General features: G+C 36.8%; 2 protein-coding genes across 2 annotated transcripts; one reads left to right on the plus strand and one right to left on the minus strand.

The window, feature by feature from the left end:
* The first annotated feature begins 6,874 nt into the window (after positions 1-6,874).
* Positions 6,875-15,683, plus strand: pdlim1 (PDZ and LIM domain 1 (elfin)). Its single transcript, XM_081351351.1, has 7 exons — positions 6,875-7,147; positions 8,362-8,513; positions 9,338-9,425; positions 10,666-10,850; positions 11,981-12,126; positions 12,332-12,449; positions 14,965-15,683. The coding sequence occupies exons 1-7, from the start codon at positions 7,055-7,057 to the stop codon at positions 15,149-15,151; spliced, it is 969 nt and encodes a 322-aa protein (XP_081207477.1). The 5' UTR covers positions 6,875-7,054; the 3' UTR covers positions 15,152-15,683.
* Positions 15,684-16,606: 923 nt separating this feature from the next.
* neurog3 (neurogenin 3) lies at positions 16,607-17,257 on the minus strand (the record flags this gene model as incomplete). The annotated part of the gene is made up of 1 exon (XM_081351354.1): positions 16,607-17,257. One exon carries the CDS (start codon positions 17,255-17,257, stop codon positions 16,607-16,609), a length of 651 nt encoding a protein of 216 aa, XP_081207480.1.
* Between the last annotated feature and the right edge of the window lie 1,787 nt (positions 17,258-19,044).

Consider the following 19,044-nt stretch of genomic DNA (forward strand, 5'->3'; position numbering starts at 1 on the left):
GTTAACTTGTTGGGTTTTACAGTGAGAAATCATTCTAATATGCTAATTATCTGCTCAAGAAACATTTTTTTTTTATCAATGTTGAAAACAGTTGTGCTGTTTAATATTTTGGTGAAACCCGAGAAGAGTAAGTAAAATTTAGGTAATAAAGTACCATCTGTTTTAGAATTTGATTTAATTTGGAATTAATGTAAAATTAATGAGATGCACACATGCGACATAAACTTAAATGAACATAATAGCACATAAAAACATCCTTCAGCAATAACAATAGCCAAATCGTTGAATTACGTCCATACAACAGTGTGATTAAAGGGGTCCTATAATGCCCTTTTTACAAGATGTAAAATAAGTCTCTGATGTCCCCAGGGTGTGTATGTGAAGTTTTAGCTCAAAATACCCCACAGATAATTGTTTATAACATGTTAAAATTGTGAGGCTTTTGTGTGTGTCCCTTTAAATGCAAATGAGCTGCGGTTCCCAGCACAGAGGGCGGGGCTTCAACAGCTTGTGTGTGCCTTAGCTTCTTCAATTACCTCACACAGACATGCACTGAAAATTTCAAAAACTTTTAGGCTTTTATGTTCAATCCAGAGCTGGACAAACATGGAGAGACTCAAGAAGAAGTGACAACATGTAGAATGCAACAGGACATTTCTGAATGGTTAGTTGATGAATTTATGTGGCTGATGTGGAGTTAACTATCTTCTAGTCATTGATTAGCATATTCTGTCATGATCATCTATGTTCCCCGGGGTGGGTTTTATGCAAATCTTAGGGTTAGTGACGTCACTAACCCGTGAAGAAGCTTATTGTAGTCCCTACCAGCCATTTGTTGTAGTCCTTAAAAAGCGATTTCTGTAAAAGAAAATATCTCCCTTTGTTTTGAACTTTGAGCGTCATAACTTTGCAGATGCTGTTTATGCTCAAACAGCATCATTACACAATAAAAAAGTTAAAAAAAAAAGTTAATTCAATCAACCACCCCTTTAATACATTAATTGGTGCAAGAGAAACTTAAGCTTAGAAAAAAATCCTTTTGAATCTTGTACAAAAACAGGAACAATCGTAGGCCTTAAGTCGTTCATTTTAGGTAAGCATTTATACGTCAATACATGGAGTTTATAATAATCGCATTCTATATTCCAATAATGCTCACAACATTTCTTGAAATTGTGTGGTTTATAGCCAGTATGAACAAGAGCTGCTTTCCCCATAGAGACGTCAAACACCTGTGAATACAGGACACACTTGAAGACAGACTCATCTTATGGTCTTATCTGGAAGATAATGCCGTTTAAAATTGCGGCTTCCTGTCTGTCTATCCGTAGCAAACCACAATGCAGCTCCTAAACAGAAACAATTCAGTCATACGCATGGAAAGCACAAGCATTTTGGTAGGATTTGAATAAGATAGTTGTCATTAGAAAATGTTTTCTGTTATGCATGTTATTGAGGGCAAAGGTTAATGTCTCAATAGAGTTCCTTTGATTATATCAAAAACCTGATGTTGTCATAGCTACCCTCATGAGGTAATAATCGCACAGATCTGAGGGGAAATACTTGAGCAGATGTCAGTGAATTAAATAAGTGACGTTTGTTTGTTCTACCTTCCTGGAACTAATGAATAAGATGAAAATAATAACCACCAACATAATAACATCAATTTGAGCATATCGATCAAAAACAAGATGTTGGGTTGAAATGACCACAGTGATGCAGTTGCTGTGTAATCCTAATATACTCCTACTTATGGCTAAAAGTGCTTTTGTGTTTAACATGAGTTAGATTTCTGGCTCCTGGCCAGAGCATATAAACCTTTAGCACAACAATATCATTATCTCGTTACCTGCATTCAACACTGAGCTGGAGTAAAAAGGGATTCCAAAGTTATTTGTCATTAGTGAGTCTACCTTAGAATCATGCATGTTCGGTCAGAGCATTTCTGCCCTGGAACAGAGCCAGGGCAAAACACAACAGAGCCAAACTTCTCAGTTCCAGTCAAGCTCCTCCCCCGTCCTCCGTCACGAACGCGCGCACACACACACACACACACACACACAAACACACATATCATTGCGTGATGGGAAATGGATGACACGCCTCACAGAGCTGCCTTCTCTTGTGTGTTGCTCTCACCAGGAGAATGAGGAAGTTCTGAAGGAAAGATCACATTACAGTCTAATAATGTACTGGATGTTTATGAATGATGATTGAATGAAAGCTTCAGTGCCAAAGTTTGCTATCTGGCGCCGATGAGTGACAGTGATTTCTTTTCTGTAAAGATAGAGAAAAGGATTGATAATACAATTTTCCCCCGAAAAATATGGACTCATAGTAAAAACATGCCTCTTTCAAACTATTATGATCTAAATGTCTAATAAAGGACACCAAGCAAAGCAACGTGTCCATTTGAATTCACTACCAAGAAAACCTATACATCTTCAAATTCAAGGGTACTCATTAAACATTTTGCTTGGAGAAAAAGAGGCATGTGTAACTGTCCTGAAGGTCTGTCTAATTACATATTGCTTGTGTGTTTGACTGAAATGCTTACCTCATGTGCAGTGAATCTCAGATTTCAGCAGAGGGAAAATCCCTATAACCCTTCAGAGAGAACTGCATTAACACGGTGTGCTTGCAAATTATCTGCCTCAGATCTGAGCTGAATTTGATACTGAACTTAAATTCCATCCATACTCAATGTATTGTACAGATTCCTATCATTACACACCTGACATAACCAGGATATGTTGCGCTGTGTGCTTTTGTGAGAGCAATAGTTTGGCAGACCATTTTTCCCAAAGCAGCGTATATTGCATTCAAGGATTACACTGTAAAACGTAACATTTTACAATATAATTAAATACTTTAATAAGTTTATTAAGATATAATAATGATTTAATAAAAAAAGATGTTGTAATCTATAACACGTTATAAAATGATCGACAAAACAAAGTTTGTTTGTACATTAACAGCTGACAAAATTGTAATGAGCAATGAGCATTTATTTTTTTGTTTACTTAAATATTATGCAAAATATCTAATGAAATTAAATCTTTTTAAAATCTTTTAAATCTCTTTAATCCTAATAATAGTTCATTAGTTTAATAAGAAAAAACAATGGTTTACTAAAAAGTATTCTAGTGTAAGAAAATAATCAACAAAACATGTTGAATAAGGATAAATGACAATGAATAATATTAATTTAATTAAATATTATGAAAACTATATTATGAAAGAAACATGTATTTATGTAATAATAGATATCAATATCCTAAGCCTTGTATTAAATGCTTTCATTATCCAGGGGTTTTATTCTTTTTCTATTTTACAATATGCCCCATCACCACCCTCTGGATCTGGCCTGCTCATATTGGTCAAGCCGAACTGCGTCACAGCCCCACAGCCCGTGGGTGGGGGAGTGTGACAGAGAGAGAGAGAGGTGTTAACAGCTCGAAATGTCACCGTTTGCCCCGTACTTAGCCATATAGCCCCACTCCCACGCGAATGTGACGTCTTCTATATGCTCTCGAGCTTCACCTGTCATTGGTGAATTCACACAATGACATCATAAGACACCTTTCTAGCTGCGCTCATGGCATATTTTGAGGGGGACCAGGGGCAGAGGGGCCTGACCACAAGATTTAAACTACTTCTCATCGACTCGTACTGAAAGTTTCAGCAGGTCACATGCTTTAGGTACTTCTGCTTTTCAGTAGAGCTCACTGATAAAGAGGAACCGTGTTAAAAAAGAACAGCTTAGGGAACTTAGATATTTTCTATCTTTATACTGTTGATGCAAACACTAAAATAAGGATTTTATAAGGCACTATAAACACTGTATCTGCTTCGTGTAGTGTAGGTAGGCTACACTCTCTTGGATACAGAAATAAACTTACAGAACTCCAGTAATGTTTTGCTCTCGTGCTCAAACGCTTTAATTGTTGAACACAAAAACACACATAAAGGCGCTTATCATTTGAGAACGAGCAGCGTGTTTGTGGTTATGTCCTTCACGGTGCTATCATCACGGAAAAAAGAAGTGGAAACGAAAACAAGACATTTCAAAACTGTCCGTGTGTTTGAGTGCAAAGGGTTGAGGATGACCTCTGTTGGTCGTGAGTTTACATGACATCTGATTTATGCAATTCAACTCCGACCTCGTATTATGATGCACCGGTAGTGCCGCCAACAGGATGTATGAAATAGTAGCCTTTAACTTTGAATCGAAAGACAAATTTGCTTTTTAACTTAACTTTGTTAGCGTTAAAGTGAAGTATTTAATCTAGCAAAATTTCCACTGATAGACGTATTTATTAGTAGGCTAGACTAAAACAACTGAATACAATAGCTATTGTAAAATCTGTATAGGCCTATTCAATCCTTCTGAATAAATAGGTCCCTTTATGCATACCGGTCAAAAGTTTGGAAACATTAAGGTTTTTTCATATTTTTTAAAGTATGGTCTCTTAATCTCACAAAGGCTTCATTTATTTGATCAAAAATAAACTGTAATATTGTGAAATGTTAGGCTATTACAATTTAAATTAACTTGTTTCTGTTGTAATATTTTTTAAAATGTAATTTATTTTTGTGAATGCAAAGCTGACTTTACAGCAGCCATTATTTCAGTCTTAAGTGTCACGTGATCTTCAGAAATCATTCTAACATCATTATTAATAATGTTGAAAACAGTTTTAGCTGTCTATATTATTATTATTATTATTATTATTATTTATTATTTATATTTTCATGATACACTGTCATTCAAAAGTTTGGGGTAAGTAAGATTTGTTTAAAAGGAAGAAAAATGAATAGCCTACTTTTATTTAGCAAAGGCGAATTAAATTGATAAAAAAGACGTTTATGAAATTGTTAAATATAACAAAAAGTTATATTTATAATAAATGCTGTTATTTTTAACTTTGTATTCATCAAAAAAATCCTGTAAAAAAACAGTTTCCACAAAATTAAGCAGCACAACTGTGTTTACTGTTTAGCATTAATAATAATAATAATAAATCACCAAATGCACCAAATCTAGCATTATTCCTGAAGAAGTGACACTGAAGACTGCAGAAATAGCTGCTAAAAAATTCAGCTTTGTGATCACAGGAATAAATTACACTTTGAAATATATTATAAAGGAAACCAGATAATTTAAGTTGTAATAATATTACACAGTTTTGCTGTTTTTATTGTATTTTTGATCATATAAATGCAGCCTTGGTGAGATTAAGACATCATTTTAAAAACATAAAAAAAACGGAAGCTTACTGTGTGTATATTTATCACTTTTTTACTCTTTAGTGTTATTTCATTTAGGCTACTTTTTCTTATTTTGCACTATTGATATTTCTATTTGTTCATATTAACCTACTTATTTTTTGTATTTTACATTGCACAATTTCTTATTGAAAGCCATACAAATGGGGTTTTATAACAGAATGTGATGACATTTCTGCATTTCCATGTATTAAAAAAATTAATGTACATTTATATCACTGTACGTTGTTAGCCTGGCATTAAAATATTTAAAAAATAGTCAACACAGCTGTGATGAGGTTTCTGATACAATTTCAATTTGACATCTTTCCTCTAACTGCCATCTAATCCATTTCTCTATTTCCCCTATTTGAAAGCTATGGGAATGTAACATATACCAGTCTTCCATTTACCTTTATAGGTAAAAAGTTTACCCTAATACATTGCACATTCCTAATCCAGAAATGTGAAGAAGGTCCAAGCGCATTGAATTTGAGGAGGGGACACATTGCTAAATTAGCCCGTGTGGGCCAAAGATCACATTTTGAAAATCTTCCATTCTGTATAGTTTAGTTATAGGCTACCTAAAAACTGTTTTTGAAAGACTTTTGGACTCCTTGATAATTACAGGTGAGCCGAAGCAGGGTTAAACTCTGCAGGAAGGGTGTTAACTAGGCAACTAGGCTGTATATTACAGAGACATCCTATCTGAAGTCTTAAGATAAGTTCAGTGTTCTAAATGAGATCCTAACTGAAATCACCATGGTTACTAAATAGATAAGACAGGCCCCTGGGACCATATTACAGAGCCATCCTGGCTCAGAATCCTAACTGTTTAGCAACCATTTTAATTTTACTTGGAATATATATTTTTAAATTGTAAAGTAAGAGATCAGCCTCTGGACTACTCTACAGTTTATCTGAAAAAGTGAATACAAACTCATAATGTAGGCTACTTTAACACTTATTCCTGAACTGGGTAAAGATAAATCAAAGAGTGCACTCCCATATCTCAAACAATCTTTGAATTTGCATAAACAATTATAATGTATTAAGCTACAATGCCAGCAATTGTGCGACTTAATGTACTAGATGCAATGTATTAAATGTAGAAAGTATTTGTGTCCAGGTTTGGTTACACTTTTGATGGCCAAACCTTTGAAAATATCCTCACAAATAGTTTGAAACATGTTGAAAACTGACTGGAGGAGCATTTGAAATGTCCTCCTCATTATTTCAAAGGCTCACAAATCATGATGCAGCATGTCTTCACTTGTGCTTTAGCCTATCCATTTTATGGACGTGCTTATCTTTATAACGTTTACAGAACTCTACACACACCGTGACCTTTGATAAAAATCAAACATCCTGCTACCGCATTGCCCGTTTTGTCTGCACTTGCTCCACTTTTGGGGAATGCTGAGAATGTGACCCATAGTCCTGGAAAGCATATGTTTTGAGCGAACAAGAATTCGCCAGGATTTATACTGGATTGGGAGTGGCACATACCAAATCCCAGGATTTGACTCTTCCATACATGGTAAACTTCAATATAAAATGACGTAACGGCCCACCCCTAAACAAACATAGGAAATAAGCTCTTATCAGCACAGAGACCTGACATTATTCGCTCACTTCTGAGGAAGCTCCGCCCAGACATCGTCTCTTCAAAGTGAACGCCCTGTCCCGCTACAGTAACACGAAACTACAGACTTTATAGCAGTTACAGTGCACCAGTTTAGGAACAACTTTACGCCAGCCGTTTGGGCTAAGTGTTGGAAGTATAATGCCTGTACGGGTTGTTTTACAAGGCTCTGGACCGTGGGGATTCCGTCTGGTCGGAGGGAAAGATTTCGAGCAGCCTCTTACAATCTCGAGGGTAAGACGTTAACTTCGGATTTGTTAATAATTTAGCACAGAGAAAAAGTGGCGTTCATAGACACAACTAGGCCGAAACATTATGCTTCATAAAACGGATAAACCTTCTCAAGAACGTGCCACGCATGCCGCAACATCCAACCGAAACGCACGTGAACTTAGACTCTAGAGCACTTGGATTAAATCGCCACTGTCTTTCTCTTAAGCCAAAACTAACAAATTATATGGACACGAAATTAGATTCTTTCTCTAAATAGAACTACTAGGCTACGTGATTCCATATAGTTTCGTAGAAATAGTCCGAAACTGTTTTTAAAACATTACAAGAATTCATGGCATAAGTGACACGTTATAATATGACACCTTCGCGCGAGTTTCAAAAGTGTAGCATACCTTCAACTGCAACAAGCTGCCTGTCAACTAATTTGCACCCAATATGTTTTGTTAATTAAAAGATTTTACATATAAAGAAATATTAACTTACACGTATATTCACTTACATTAGAAGAAGCCTCCAGACATCAGCTTTCTAGAATAAGTTGTTTTACATAGAGTGGGTCTCCTCATCATGGGCGCTGCCATGATGAAATCACCTATTTGCTTCATATAGCACTTCCTGTCAGCGATCTATGTTAAAAAAAAAAAATGAAGGCCCGTTCACATCAAGAACAATAACTGTTACCTTCCAAAAACAATTCATGATAATATTCTGTTCATTATAAGCAGGCACTGCAGGTATGTCATCTGCCACATTAAATGCTTCAGCTTTTATCAGCTAGAAAAAAAAGTTCTGAAAGTGTATATGGATCTGTGCATCATGAGAGAAACAGGCAAAAAGGGCTTCAGCATCAAGTTGCAGATATTCTTAAATCAAACCTCATGCATTCAGGCTGATATAAACCACTGGTACTATTGGGATGAATAAGAGTCAGCTAAACATAAATAAAAACTTGCTAACTGCACCTTAAACCACAAAGTTTCCTCTCATAAACAAGGTGCACACCCTTACACTTTATAGAGGAAGTCATCACATAGCAAGTGAAAGCTGATCCACAGTTATTGTGCAAAAAAAACTTTCAGTTTATATTTGGGCATGAAAAATGGCACAATTTCATTTTAAAGTATAACAAACGGTGATTTGTCTGCATTCACTAAAAATCCTATTTTTCCTTTTGGACAATGATGATGATACTCATTTTTGGATTTTTTTTTTAGGTGACCCCAGGAAGTAAAGCGGCTCAGGCTGACCTTTGCATTGGGGACATGATCCTGGCCATAGATGGAGAGTCAACAGAGGGCATGACTCACCTGGAAGCACAGAATAAAATCAAAGCTTGCCTTGAGGAAATGGTGCTTTCCATTGACAGGTGAGGGGAACATACTGTGGTTTGTCTGAATTACCAAATATATATCATTAGCCATGAGTAATCTTGCCTTGACTAATAAACCAGGTGTTGTTTATTACGAATATGGGCTCTTTGACAAATTGCTTCTTTTTTTTTTTACCTTATTTGTAAGTCACTTTGGATAAAGGTATCTGCTAAATGCACACAGAAAAGCGTGATGTAACAAAACTTCTTTAAAAAAATACAAACTGACAAAGTATATTTTAGTACATTTTGTAGAGATCCCCATTAAAAAAAAGTTTTGCAACAAATGCTGACTTTTTGGAAGTGGAGATTTTATAAATTGGAGATTGGCCATGCACCTTTTAATGGGCCCAACAATGAGGATTTGTATTTGTACAAGAACATTTCATTAAAATGTTACAAAAATCTGTAGTTTTTTAATGTGTTATAATAGCTAGAAAGTATAATATAATTCAATGACACAGTGGAAAACAATGGCATACATTGTAAAATGTTGCTGGGTGTAATTTTCAGCTCGTTTTTGTTTTCAGCAAGTCTTTCAAAAGACATTCTTACAATTTCGACATATCCTCATCTGTGTCAATCAGCTTGAAAATGCTACATTGGTGGCAAGTCAGAATTTGCAACAACATTGTTCAATACATGACAGAAAACCCAATGTGTTTTATCCCTTGCAAACTTACACAATACAAGATTAGTACAATTACATCAACTTTCTCACACTAGTCATCAGGCCATTCTTACTTTTAAGCCTTGATTTTATACTTTATATTTTAATCAATTATTGATTCACTATATGACACTTCTTTTTTTTTTTAAAGATCAGAGACGAAAATGTGGTCCCCACTGGTCACTGAAGAAGGAAAGCCCAATCCATACAAGATGAATCTGGCAAATACAGATACACAGGTACTTTTCAGCTCTGCTTTACTGGTAGCTGAGGGATTTTTAAATGGACCCCTGATTATTTTCAATGAGCTTTAAAGCTATTCATTGTGCTTGAGGCTGTCATACATAACAGGACCATATCCGCTAAACAAATAAAGGCACGTCACTTATAGGCTGCCAAAGTGAAGTCATTGTTTATGTCCTAACAAGCCTTATCCATGGAGACCGGTGAGTTTATCAGCCAAAGCCATGACGCAAGATCCACATCCTGCAGGCTAAGTTGGAAACTTAGGGTCAGAATGTGAGTGATCATAGGAAGTGTGTGGAGTTTGACTACATAGTTTTGGTGTTATAAATGTTTCCCGATTCAAGCAGAGAGCGAAACATAATAAAAAACAACTGCTAAATATGTTGTTAACAGTGGAAACTTTCACAGTGTCATTAAAACCTCAGTCTTTGGCAAAACTTTTCTATGTCTGTTTTTTGTTTAATGGGCTTAGTTCACATCAGCTTGGTTATTTAAAAAAAGTAATGATTTTTGATTGATTTTCAGATATTTTTTCTGGCCTAATAGTTATATATTACTGCATTCCTTATTAAATGATATACCCCCGGTTTCACAGACAATGCTTAAGCTAGTCCCAGACTAAAATACATGTTTGAGCTGTTCTAACTGAAAGCCACTTGCACTGACATATCTTAAAATATGTCACTGCCATTGTTTTATCTCAAGATGCACACCAGTAATGTTTTTTCCTTTTCTGAGGCATGTTTATAAAAGCTACTTAAATGTTCTAATTGAAATAAGGCCTAATCCTGTCTTAGTATAAGCCCTGTCTGTGAACCGGGCCCTAATGTCTTTGGCTTTGTTTCAATCTCTTAAAGGTATAGTTCACCCAAAAATCATGTCGTTCCAAACCTTTATGACTTTTTCTTCTGTGAAGACATTTTGAAGGCATTTATTTTTTTATTATGTATTTTTCTGTACATTTTGTCTTTTAGCATCTGGGCAAAGAACTACAGTTGGAAATGCTCAGTTGGCTAATGGCATATTTACAGAGGTATAATGTGTAATGTTCTTATGAATAAATGTAAGGGTAAAATTCACACAGATTTGTAATGGCATGAGGGTGTGTAAATGTAAATGATGACAGAATTTTCATTTTTGGGTGAATTATGCTTTTAAAGCTACGCTTCTCTCCTCTGTTTGCCGTGTTTTTGAGATTTGTAGTCTCATAGTTCCTGGTGTCTTTTTCTGTAGGAGGTAAAACAAATAGGCTCTGCTCATAACAGGAGTGCTATTCCATTTAATTCTGGCAGTCCCAGGGTGGTCACCAATCTTTACAATAACCCCGCTGGCCTGTATTCCTCTGAGAACATTAAGAGTTTCAACAGCGCAGTGGATGATGTCCAGACTTCTGCTGTCTCCAATGAAGCCAGTAAGAAGTAAGCATGATGCACACCACACTGACAAACTTGTCACAAAGCCATATGGTGCAACCAACATGTAGGAAAAACATAACAAATCAGGAAATGATATCATAGAGTGGACACCTTCATGACTATAAGTCTCTAAAAAAGCAAATAATTTGACCTTTTTATAAGGCAAGGTTAATACAGGTTGTTAAATGTCACGTGGGGCAACTCCTCAAAAACCTAATGGTGTTTAATAAATTATTAATTTATGATATTTGAAAAATAATTCTACATTGAAAAATACAGTACCATTCAAAAGCTTGGGGTCAATTATTATTATTTTTTTTATCTTTTGGAAAGAAGACCCTTATGTTTACCAAAGCTGCAAAAATATCGCAGTAACATTGTGATTATAATATTAAATTTAAAATAATTTTCTATTTTAAAATGTAATTCATTCCTGTGATGGCAAAGCTGAATTAATCCAGTCACATGATCCTTCAAAAATCATCCTAATATGCTGATTTGGTGCTCAAGAAAATTTTCTTCTTAATCTTATTATTATTATCAATAACAGTTGTGCTGCTTAATATTCTTGTGGAAACCATAATATTTATTTAGGATTCCTTGATGAATAGAAAGTTCAAAAGTGCAGCATTATAAATGTCTTTGTCACTTTTGAGTTTTGGTCTTATTTTTTAAATAAGATTTAAGTAAGGATTGAGATGTGTACACTCAAATCAAACACACACACACATCAAAATGTATTCAGTGTGTAAGGAAAATATGTTATTAGTGTTTACTTTAAATTTAATTTTAAATTAATGATTTAAATTAAATGATTAAATTTAAACTTTCTCGAAAGTGAGTTTTTCAAAAGCATACGAAATCAACAAGAATATAAAGTTTTAAGAATTAAGCGTGTGTTCTGGACTAGATTTTTAAAAGATGTTTGTATTAATCATGAACACGTATTAATCAAGTCAACATTATAACTGCAACATTCATTCTAGTTCTGTGCTGTATAAGTATAGCTATTTGAATTTATGGCTGTCAGGGCTGAAACGAGTCAGTTGGGATTGGCTTGAATGACACAATACTATTGAGATAACATTGTTTGTCTTGTGACTGTCATATGTGACCTTCTTCCTGTATTATAGCTCAGATCCCTGTAAACCTGGCCAGCCAAAGCCTGCATTACCTGCAGACTCTGAGGTGTACAAAATGCTGCAGGAGAATCAAGAATCCAATGAGCCTCCTCGCCAGTCTACCTCTTTTAAAGTTCTGCAAGAGATCCTGGAAACTGGTATAATATCTAAACACACTGTGTATACCCTACTACATTGTGTCTGAATTACATGAAAGTGACCAAGCCTTAGCTTCTGTTGACAAAATGAGTATCTGCAGTTCTGGTCATTCATAATCATTAGCTGTGAAACACGTTTTGTAAATGGCATCAGATGATCTGGCCTATAAAAAAAAGCCTAAGCATCTTTGTTTCTTTGTGTCAGGTGATGTAGATAAACCCTCTGGCTTCAGAAGCGTCAAGGCCCCCACCCCAAAAATTGGAGCCTCAGTTGGGAATCCTGAAAAGCTCTCTCTATGTGACAAATGCGGTTCAGGGATTGTGTAAGTTTCACTGTTTTGGTTTATCTTTTTAGGAGTTTTAAGGAAATTCATGCATCCAAGAACAGTTGCAAGTACTTTGTAGTTTCATGTCCAGTCTCGCCATCTAGTGGAACATTCTGGAACTGAATCTCTTTATATTATCTTCTTTGGATTTGGATTTCTCCATAATGATCAAGTGGTGTTCACTGCTGAGCCAAATGATTGCCTTGTCCAAATACCCACACTTGCGGTATTTGCACTTGACCACTTGACTACTTGCATGACGTATTTCCTCTATTTGGCCCAAGTGCTCAAGTAGGCGTAAAGACTGTAAGTGTGTGTAGAACTTTTGATTACTTGATGGGACACACTCACACTTATAGTGTTGCAAAAAATGCAAGTGTTTACAGAGCTTTTATTTATTATATTTTCAACACTTTGCATTTTAAAATAAACTTCTACATGTCTGTTCAGTAGTCGCTATGTAACTATCAGAAGACAGTTGCAAAAGGCCTACACATACCATACTCATCTTTGCACTAAGAATGTTTTACTACCAAATTACAGTGGAATATTTTCCTCGACATCTCGCGATTTCTGGGCACATGAGTTCTCGAACATAATGCATGATGGGATACGCTTTGCCTTGAATACCGCTCCGAAGCAGTATTTTTAGATGGTGTGGGTTTAATGTACAGTGAGGAAAATAAGTATTTGAACACCCTGCTATTTTGCAAGTTCTCCCACTTAGAAATCATGGAGGGGTCTGAAATTGTCATCGTAGGTGCATGTCCACTGTGAGAGACATAATCTAAAAAAAAAAATCTAGAAATCACAATGTATGATTTTTTAACTATTTATTTGTATGATACAGCTGCAAATAAGTATTTGAACACCTGAGAAAATCAATGTTAATATTTGGTACAGTAGCCTTTGTTTGCAATTAGAGAGTTCAAACGTCTCCTGTAGTTTTTCACCAGGTTTGCACACACTGTAGGAGGGATTTTGGCCCACTCCTCCACACAGATCTTCTCTAGATCAGTCAGGTTTCTGGGCTGTCGTTGAGAAACATGGAGTTTGAGCTCCCTCCAAAGATTCTCTATTGGGTTTAGGTCTGGAGACTGGCTAGGCCACGCCAGAACCTTGATATACTTCTTACAGAGCCACTCCTTGGTTATCCTGGCTGTGTGCTTCGGGCCATTGTCATGTTGGAAGACCCAGCCTCGACCCATCTTCAATGCTCTAACTGAGGGAAGGAGGTTGTTCCCCAAAATCTCGCAATACATGGCCCCAGTCATCCTTTCCTTAATAGAGTGCAGTCGCCCTGTCCCATGTGCAGAAAAACACCCCCAAAGCATGATGCTACCACCCCCATGCTTCACAGTAGGGATGGTGTTCTTGGGATGGTACTCATCATTCTTCTTCCTCCAAACACGTTTAGTGGAATTATGACCAAAAAGTTCTATTTTGGTCTCATCTGACCACATGACTTTCTCCCATGACTCCTCTGGATCATCCAAATGGTCATTGGCAAACTTAAGACGGGCCTTGACATGTGCTGGTTTAAGCAGGGGAACCTTCCGTGCCATGCATGATTTCAAACCATGACGTCTTAGTGTATTACCAACAGTAACCTTGGAAATGGTGGTCCCAGCTCTTTTCAGGTCATTGACCAGCTCCTCCTGTGTAGTTCTGGGCTGATTTCTCACCTTTCTTAGGATCATTGAGACCCCACGAGGTGAGATCTTGCATGGAGCCCCAGTCCGAGGGAGATTGACAGTCATGTTTAGCTTCTTCCATTTTCTAATGATTGCTCCAACAGTGGACCTTTTTTCACCAAGCTGCTTGGCAATTTCCCCGTAGCCCTTTCCAGCCTTGTGGAGGTGTACAATTTTGTCTCTAGTGTCTTTTGACAGCTCTTTGGTCTTGGCCATGTTAGTAGTTGGATTCTTACTGATTGTATGGGGTGGACAGGTGTCTTTATGCAGCTAACGACCTCAAACAGGTGCATCTAATTTAGGATAATAAATGGAGTGGAGGTGGACATTTTAAAGGCAGACTAACAGGTCTTTGAGGGTCAGAATTCTAGCTGATAGACAGGTGTTCAAATACTTATTTGCAGCTGTATCATACAAATAAATAGTTAAAAAATCATATATTGAGATTTCTGGATTTTTTGTTTTTAGATTATGTCTCTCACAGTGGACATGCACTTACAATGACAATTTCAGACCCCTCCTTGATTTCCAAGCGGGAGAACTTGCAAAATAGCAGGGTGTTCAAATACTTATTTTCCTCACTGTACATTAAGGGCACTGCACTTTGTCATTTTTAAGACATGGGACAGTCCTGCGCACTTACTTCCTGTGTGGCTAAGACCGCAAGTGTGGGTATTTGGACATGGCAGATTTCATGTCAAGCTCCACCCATTGGTTCTGCAGTGAGCAGCCTCTCATAATAACAGGAATTTTTCCCAGACGTGTTTTCCTATACTGTGACTAACTTTGATCTCTCTCTTTTTGTTCTGGTTTTAAAGAGGAATGATTGTCAAAGTTCGAGATAAGTTTCGCCACCCAGAGTGCTACGTTTGCACAGACTGCGGGATCAATCTGAAGCAGAAAGGACACTTTTTTGTTGAGGACAAGATTTACTGTGAGAAACACGCACGCGAACGCATCACTCCTCCAGAGGGTTATGACGTTGTCACGGTTTTTCCCAAGTAGAATCTTACCAACATTCTACTTTAAAACTGCACATTCCCTTATGTGGGGTATTCCTTCAGAAATCTGTAACACTTTATTTGGATAGTCTTTCAATGAGGCTGCTTTGTTGGCAGCATGAATGTTTGAAACAACTCTTACATGCTCAGACAGAAGTGCATGGATTTAAATGGACTTCGGCAACAATAATCAGGAAATGTGATTAGACATCACCTGAATATGTGAATATAGTGTCTATCCAGATAAGTGCTATTGTTATCATACATTCCAATGTCTTAGTCATTCCATACATATATCTCTTTGTATAAAAGGCTCATATTATTGGTGCTAGGGTATATTAAGACCATTTACTGCATTAGCAGTTTTTCATAAAAAGTTGATCATTCAAATGTATTATGTAATCATGGTCATATTTCTCACACACATCGGTATGTAAAATCTATTCCCTGTATGTATATTGTCTTTTGGATTCTCCGTATTTTTTTATGAAATAACTTGTTCAGCCATGCTAGAAAAATAAAATGTTGCATATCCATTGTGAAATTTCTTTATGGTTTATTTATTAAAAGATTGACTTTTTACAGGCTTTTTTTGATTAGGAATGTTTATTCATTTGAATCGTGCCGGACTTTCAATAAAAGCCTTTCTGCAGACGCATAATTATAGCAGAATAAATTACTGAATATTTGAATGTTGCATTGAAAGCACAAACACACTCATACTTCAGAGTGCAATAGATTTTGTTTCTGCAGCTGTAAGAAATCTCAAAAGTGAACCTAATCACAATTACTCAGTTCTTGCAAGAATATACTAATTGAAACAGGGTTATTTAACACAGCATGTGCATGGGGAAAAACATGCACACACCAAGCATAACGAAATTAAATATTTAGAGACAGTGAATGTGAGGTTTTTTGTTTGTTTTTTTACTTAAGAAATTAAGGTTTCATTTGTACTTAGTTGGGATATTTTAATGTTTTTTCCCCATTAGAGATATTGCACGGTCTTCCCGAGTGTGAGCACCTGTTGCTCTGGAAAGCTCAGCTGGTGTACAGCGCATGCGCAGAACCCTGTCAGTAAAATTACAACACGCAAGCTTGCTTTACGAGACACTAAACCATTTTTATATTAATTTATTATACTTGATTGTACAAATTACATTCTACAAAAGCACTCGAATGAAAAAAGATTAAAAAAAATAACTTTTTGTTTATTTGCCTGACTTAAAAAGGGAAGAAGGACATATCAGAAACAATATTTACAACATTGATTTGTCTGTCATCGTCATAGACATATGGAAGCATGCAATAAAACGTTTGAATAATTAAAATGATAAAATAATTATGTTGTTGTTTTTCTGCCCTGAAACGTGTCATAGCCTACTCGTGGTCCTAATAGCAATGGTTAACTTTTGCCAGATTTGTTTTGCTACTCGCAGATTAGACTTTCCTCAGCAAATCAAAATGTCAGATTGTCCTGAAAACTGCAGTTAAATTCCTCTAGCAACAAATCAGAGCAGTAGCCTTGGGTTTCTTGCCAATTTGATGATGAGTTTGTGGAGTGCCACTTGGACGCGCACGAGCTTGATGCGCTGTTACGCGCTTCCAAGCAAGCGCTTGGCACCGTGAGGTTCCCCTGATCCCGAACGTGATTTGAAATTTGTCGAACGTGGTCTGCAATTCTCAGTGTTTCTGACAATGCCCAAATGTAATTGTGCGCGAATCTCAAAGTCTCAATTTTAGTCAGTTTCGCGTCATCTGGAAAAGTTGGAAGCACGCTTCTCAGAGTATCCAGAGCAGAGTTCAGCTTATGCATGCGGTGCCTTTCTCTATCGTTTGCCTTCCCTCTGCGATTCCCACGTTGTCTGCTTGCTGATTTAACTGGCATCTTTTTCTTCATTCTTTTATTTCTTGTATTCTCTTCGCTGAAGGTAGATGAGTATTCTTTAGTCGCTGAGTCTGTGTTGCCAAGCTCATATTCTCTGTTGTATTTAATTTGTTGACCTTTGGTAATGTCTGTGGATCCAGACTTGAGATCTAATGCCGAACTCCAGTTAGATTTAAAGGTCCCATTCCTTCCTCCCGAAGCGCACGTGGATCTTGGAGTCATTCTGTAAACATAAAACACAACTGGACAACCTTAGTCCAAGGTCTCGAATAACAATCTATAAGAAACCTATCATACTTTAGATGCTTACTTCTTGCAGACTGGCTCGGTGAAGCCGAAGTTCCGTGAGGGTGTTGGTCTAGAGCACTGAGAGTCCTGTCTATCAGTGAGCAACATGCAGTCTCTTTATTCATTCCCTTAATATATAAATCAAGAGGACAATAGAGGGTGATGCGCCCATTCGTCATTGATGTCCCTTTATCCTGTCTGCGCTCTAGGACAAACAAATGGAGTCAAGTGGCCAATCAGAACTAAGACGGTCCTTTCCAAAAATTTACATTCATAGTTTCAGAAATAAACTAAGAGAGGATTTTAAAACAGGATAGTTTTCTATAGTTGTCTGTCATTTTCGAACTTAGTCATTTTTCTCGTTTATATTAAAAATCATAATTTCACCAAGCGAACTATTGCAAACTACCACGCCTACTGCAAATATATAGTGTCATGTAAGCCTTTTTCCCCACAATGAATGCTATATCATCACGACTGAGTTAATAATGGCACTGAATACGCATGAAGTTTTCTCAAACACCAGCTTCTGGAATGGGTGGTATAAAAAGTGAATGGATCTGGTGCAGGAATAGTCGCAGCAGGTGACTTGGTAACCTTACTGCGTTAACAGGTTTTATGAACATACGTGCTTCGGGGACTTTTTAGTGGCACTTATATATACTGTACCTTTTAACAAGTAATTTTCAAAAATCAGAGCTGAAAATATGTACTGATAAACAATATTATTTTAGTGTCATTACCGTTGTGCGCCTTCTGGTGATATCCCTGTGCGTAAATTGTTTGGTAGTGCGCAAAACCCTGGGAAATGTATATTTAAGCGAAGAAAATGTGGAATAACGTGTGTCTATGTGCAGGGGAAGTTCCTTTGTGCAATGAAAACACAGACATGTATGCACAACTAAATTTGCAAAGAAAATAGAATGCGTGCGCACTGATGTCTCCAAATGGAGTCCGTTATTAGGTACATTAAGTGCGCGTCGTAAATATAGTCGCAGTTGCAAACAAGACTTTCAACATGGTCGGATAGCACGAGTTTACACTTGGCCCCAAGTCTTGATAAATCTTAATTTATAGGAGAGACCAAGAGCCCTGTTATTGGCGCAAAATATTTACCGTGGTCCCCAAGTGTCCACAAAGGCACTCATCGCCAGTCTCTAACTAAATATGTATTTTGGAAGACATCTGATAACCATATGCTTTCAATAAAATGGACAAATAAAGCAAGGAGATAGGGAATGTTGTCGTGCTGTTATAAAGTCCTCGAAATAATCCAAAGTAAACCAAATATTACCGCTTTACAAATAACTTTTGATGCCAGACCCATACTGGGATATCGCGGGACAGGTGTGGGTTTGGGACTGTCAGATTTGTCATCCGATTTTTATCAGTGCAGAGTAATATCTTGCTTGTTATGCAAAGTATGGGCAAACATAGGCGACCTGTTGCTGTGGAAATCATAGATATCGCAAAGAACATGATTTAACAATAAATGCGCCCTATACTGAAGAGCAGGTGATACCTGGCCTCGCTCTCTGCTTCTTCAACTGCTGCACTTTACAATCTGTTGTAGTTATTTATGAAACGAAATCTATTTCTTATTATTTTAACAAACAGAAGTACCAGGTGGGGCTTTATTTTCATCCCCAGCCTTTGTTTGAAGGGCATCTGAAGAAGGCAATCAAGGACCAAAACTCGCTGACCAGCTTTTTGCCATCCAT

Source organism: Scardinius erythrophthalmus (assembly GCF_964197995.2).
Source record: "Scardinius erythrophthalmus genome assembly, chromosome: 21".
In the NCBI taxonomy this organism is placed as follows: Eukaryota; Metazoa; Chordata; class Actinopteri; order Cypriniformes; family Leuciscidae; genus Scardinius; species Scardinius erythrophthalmus.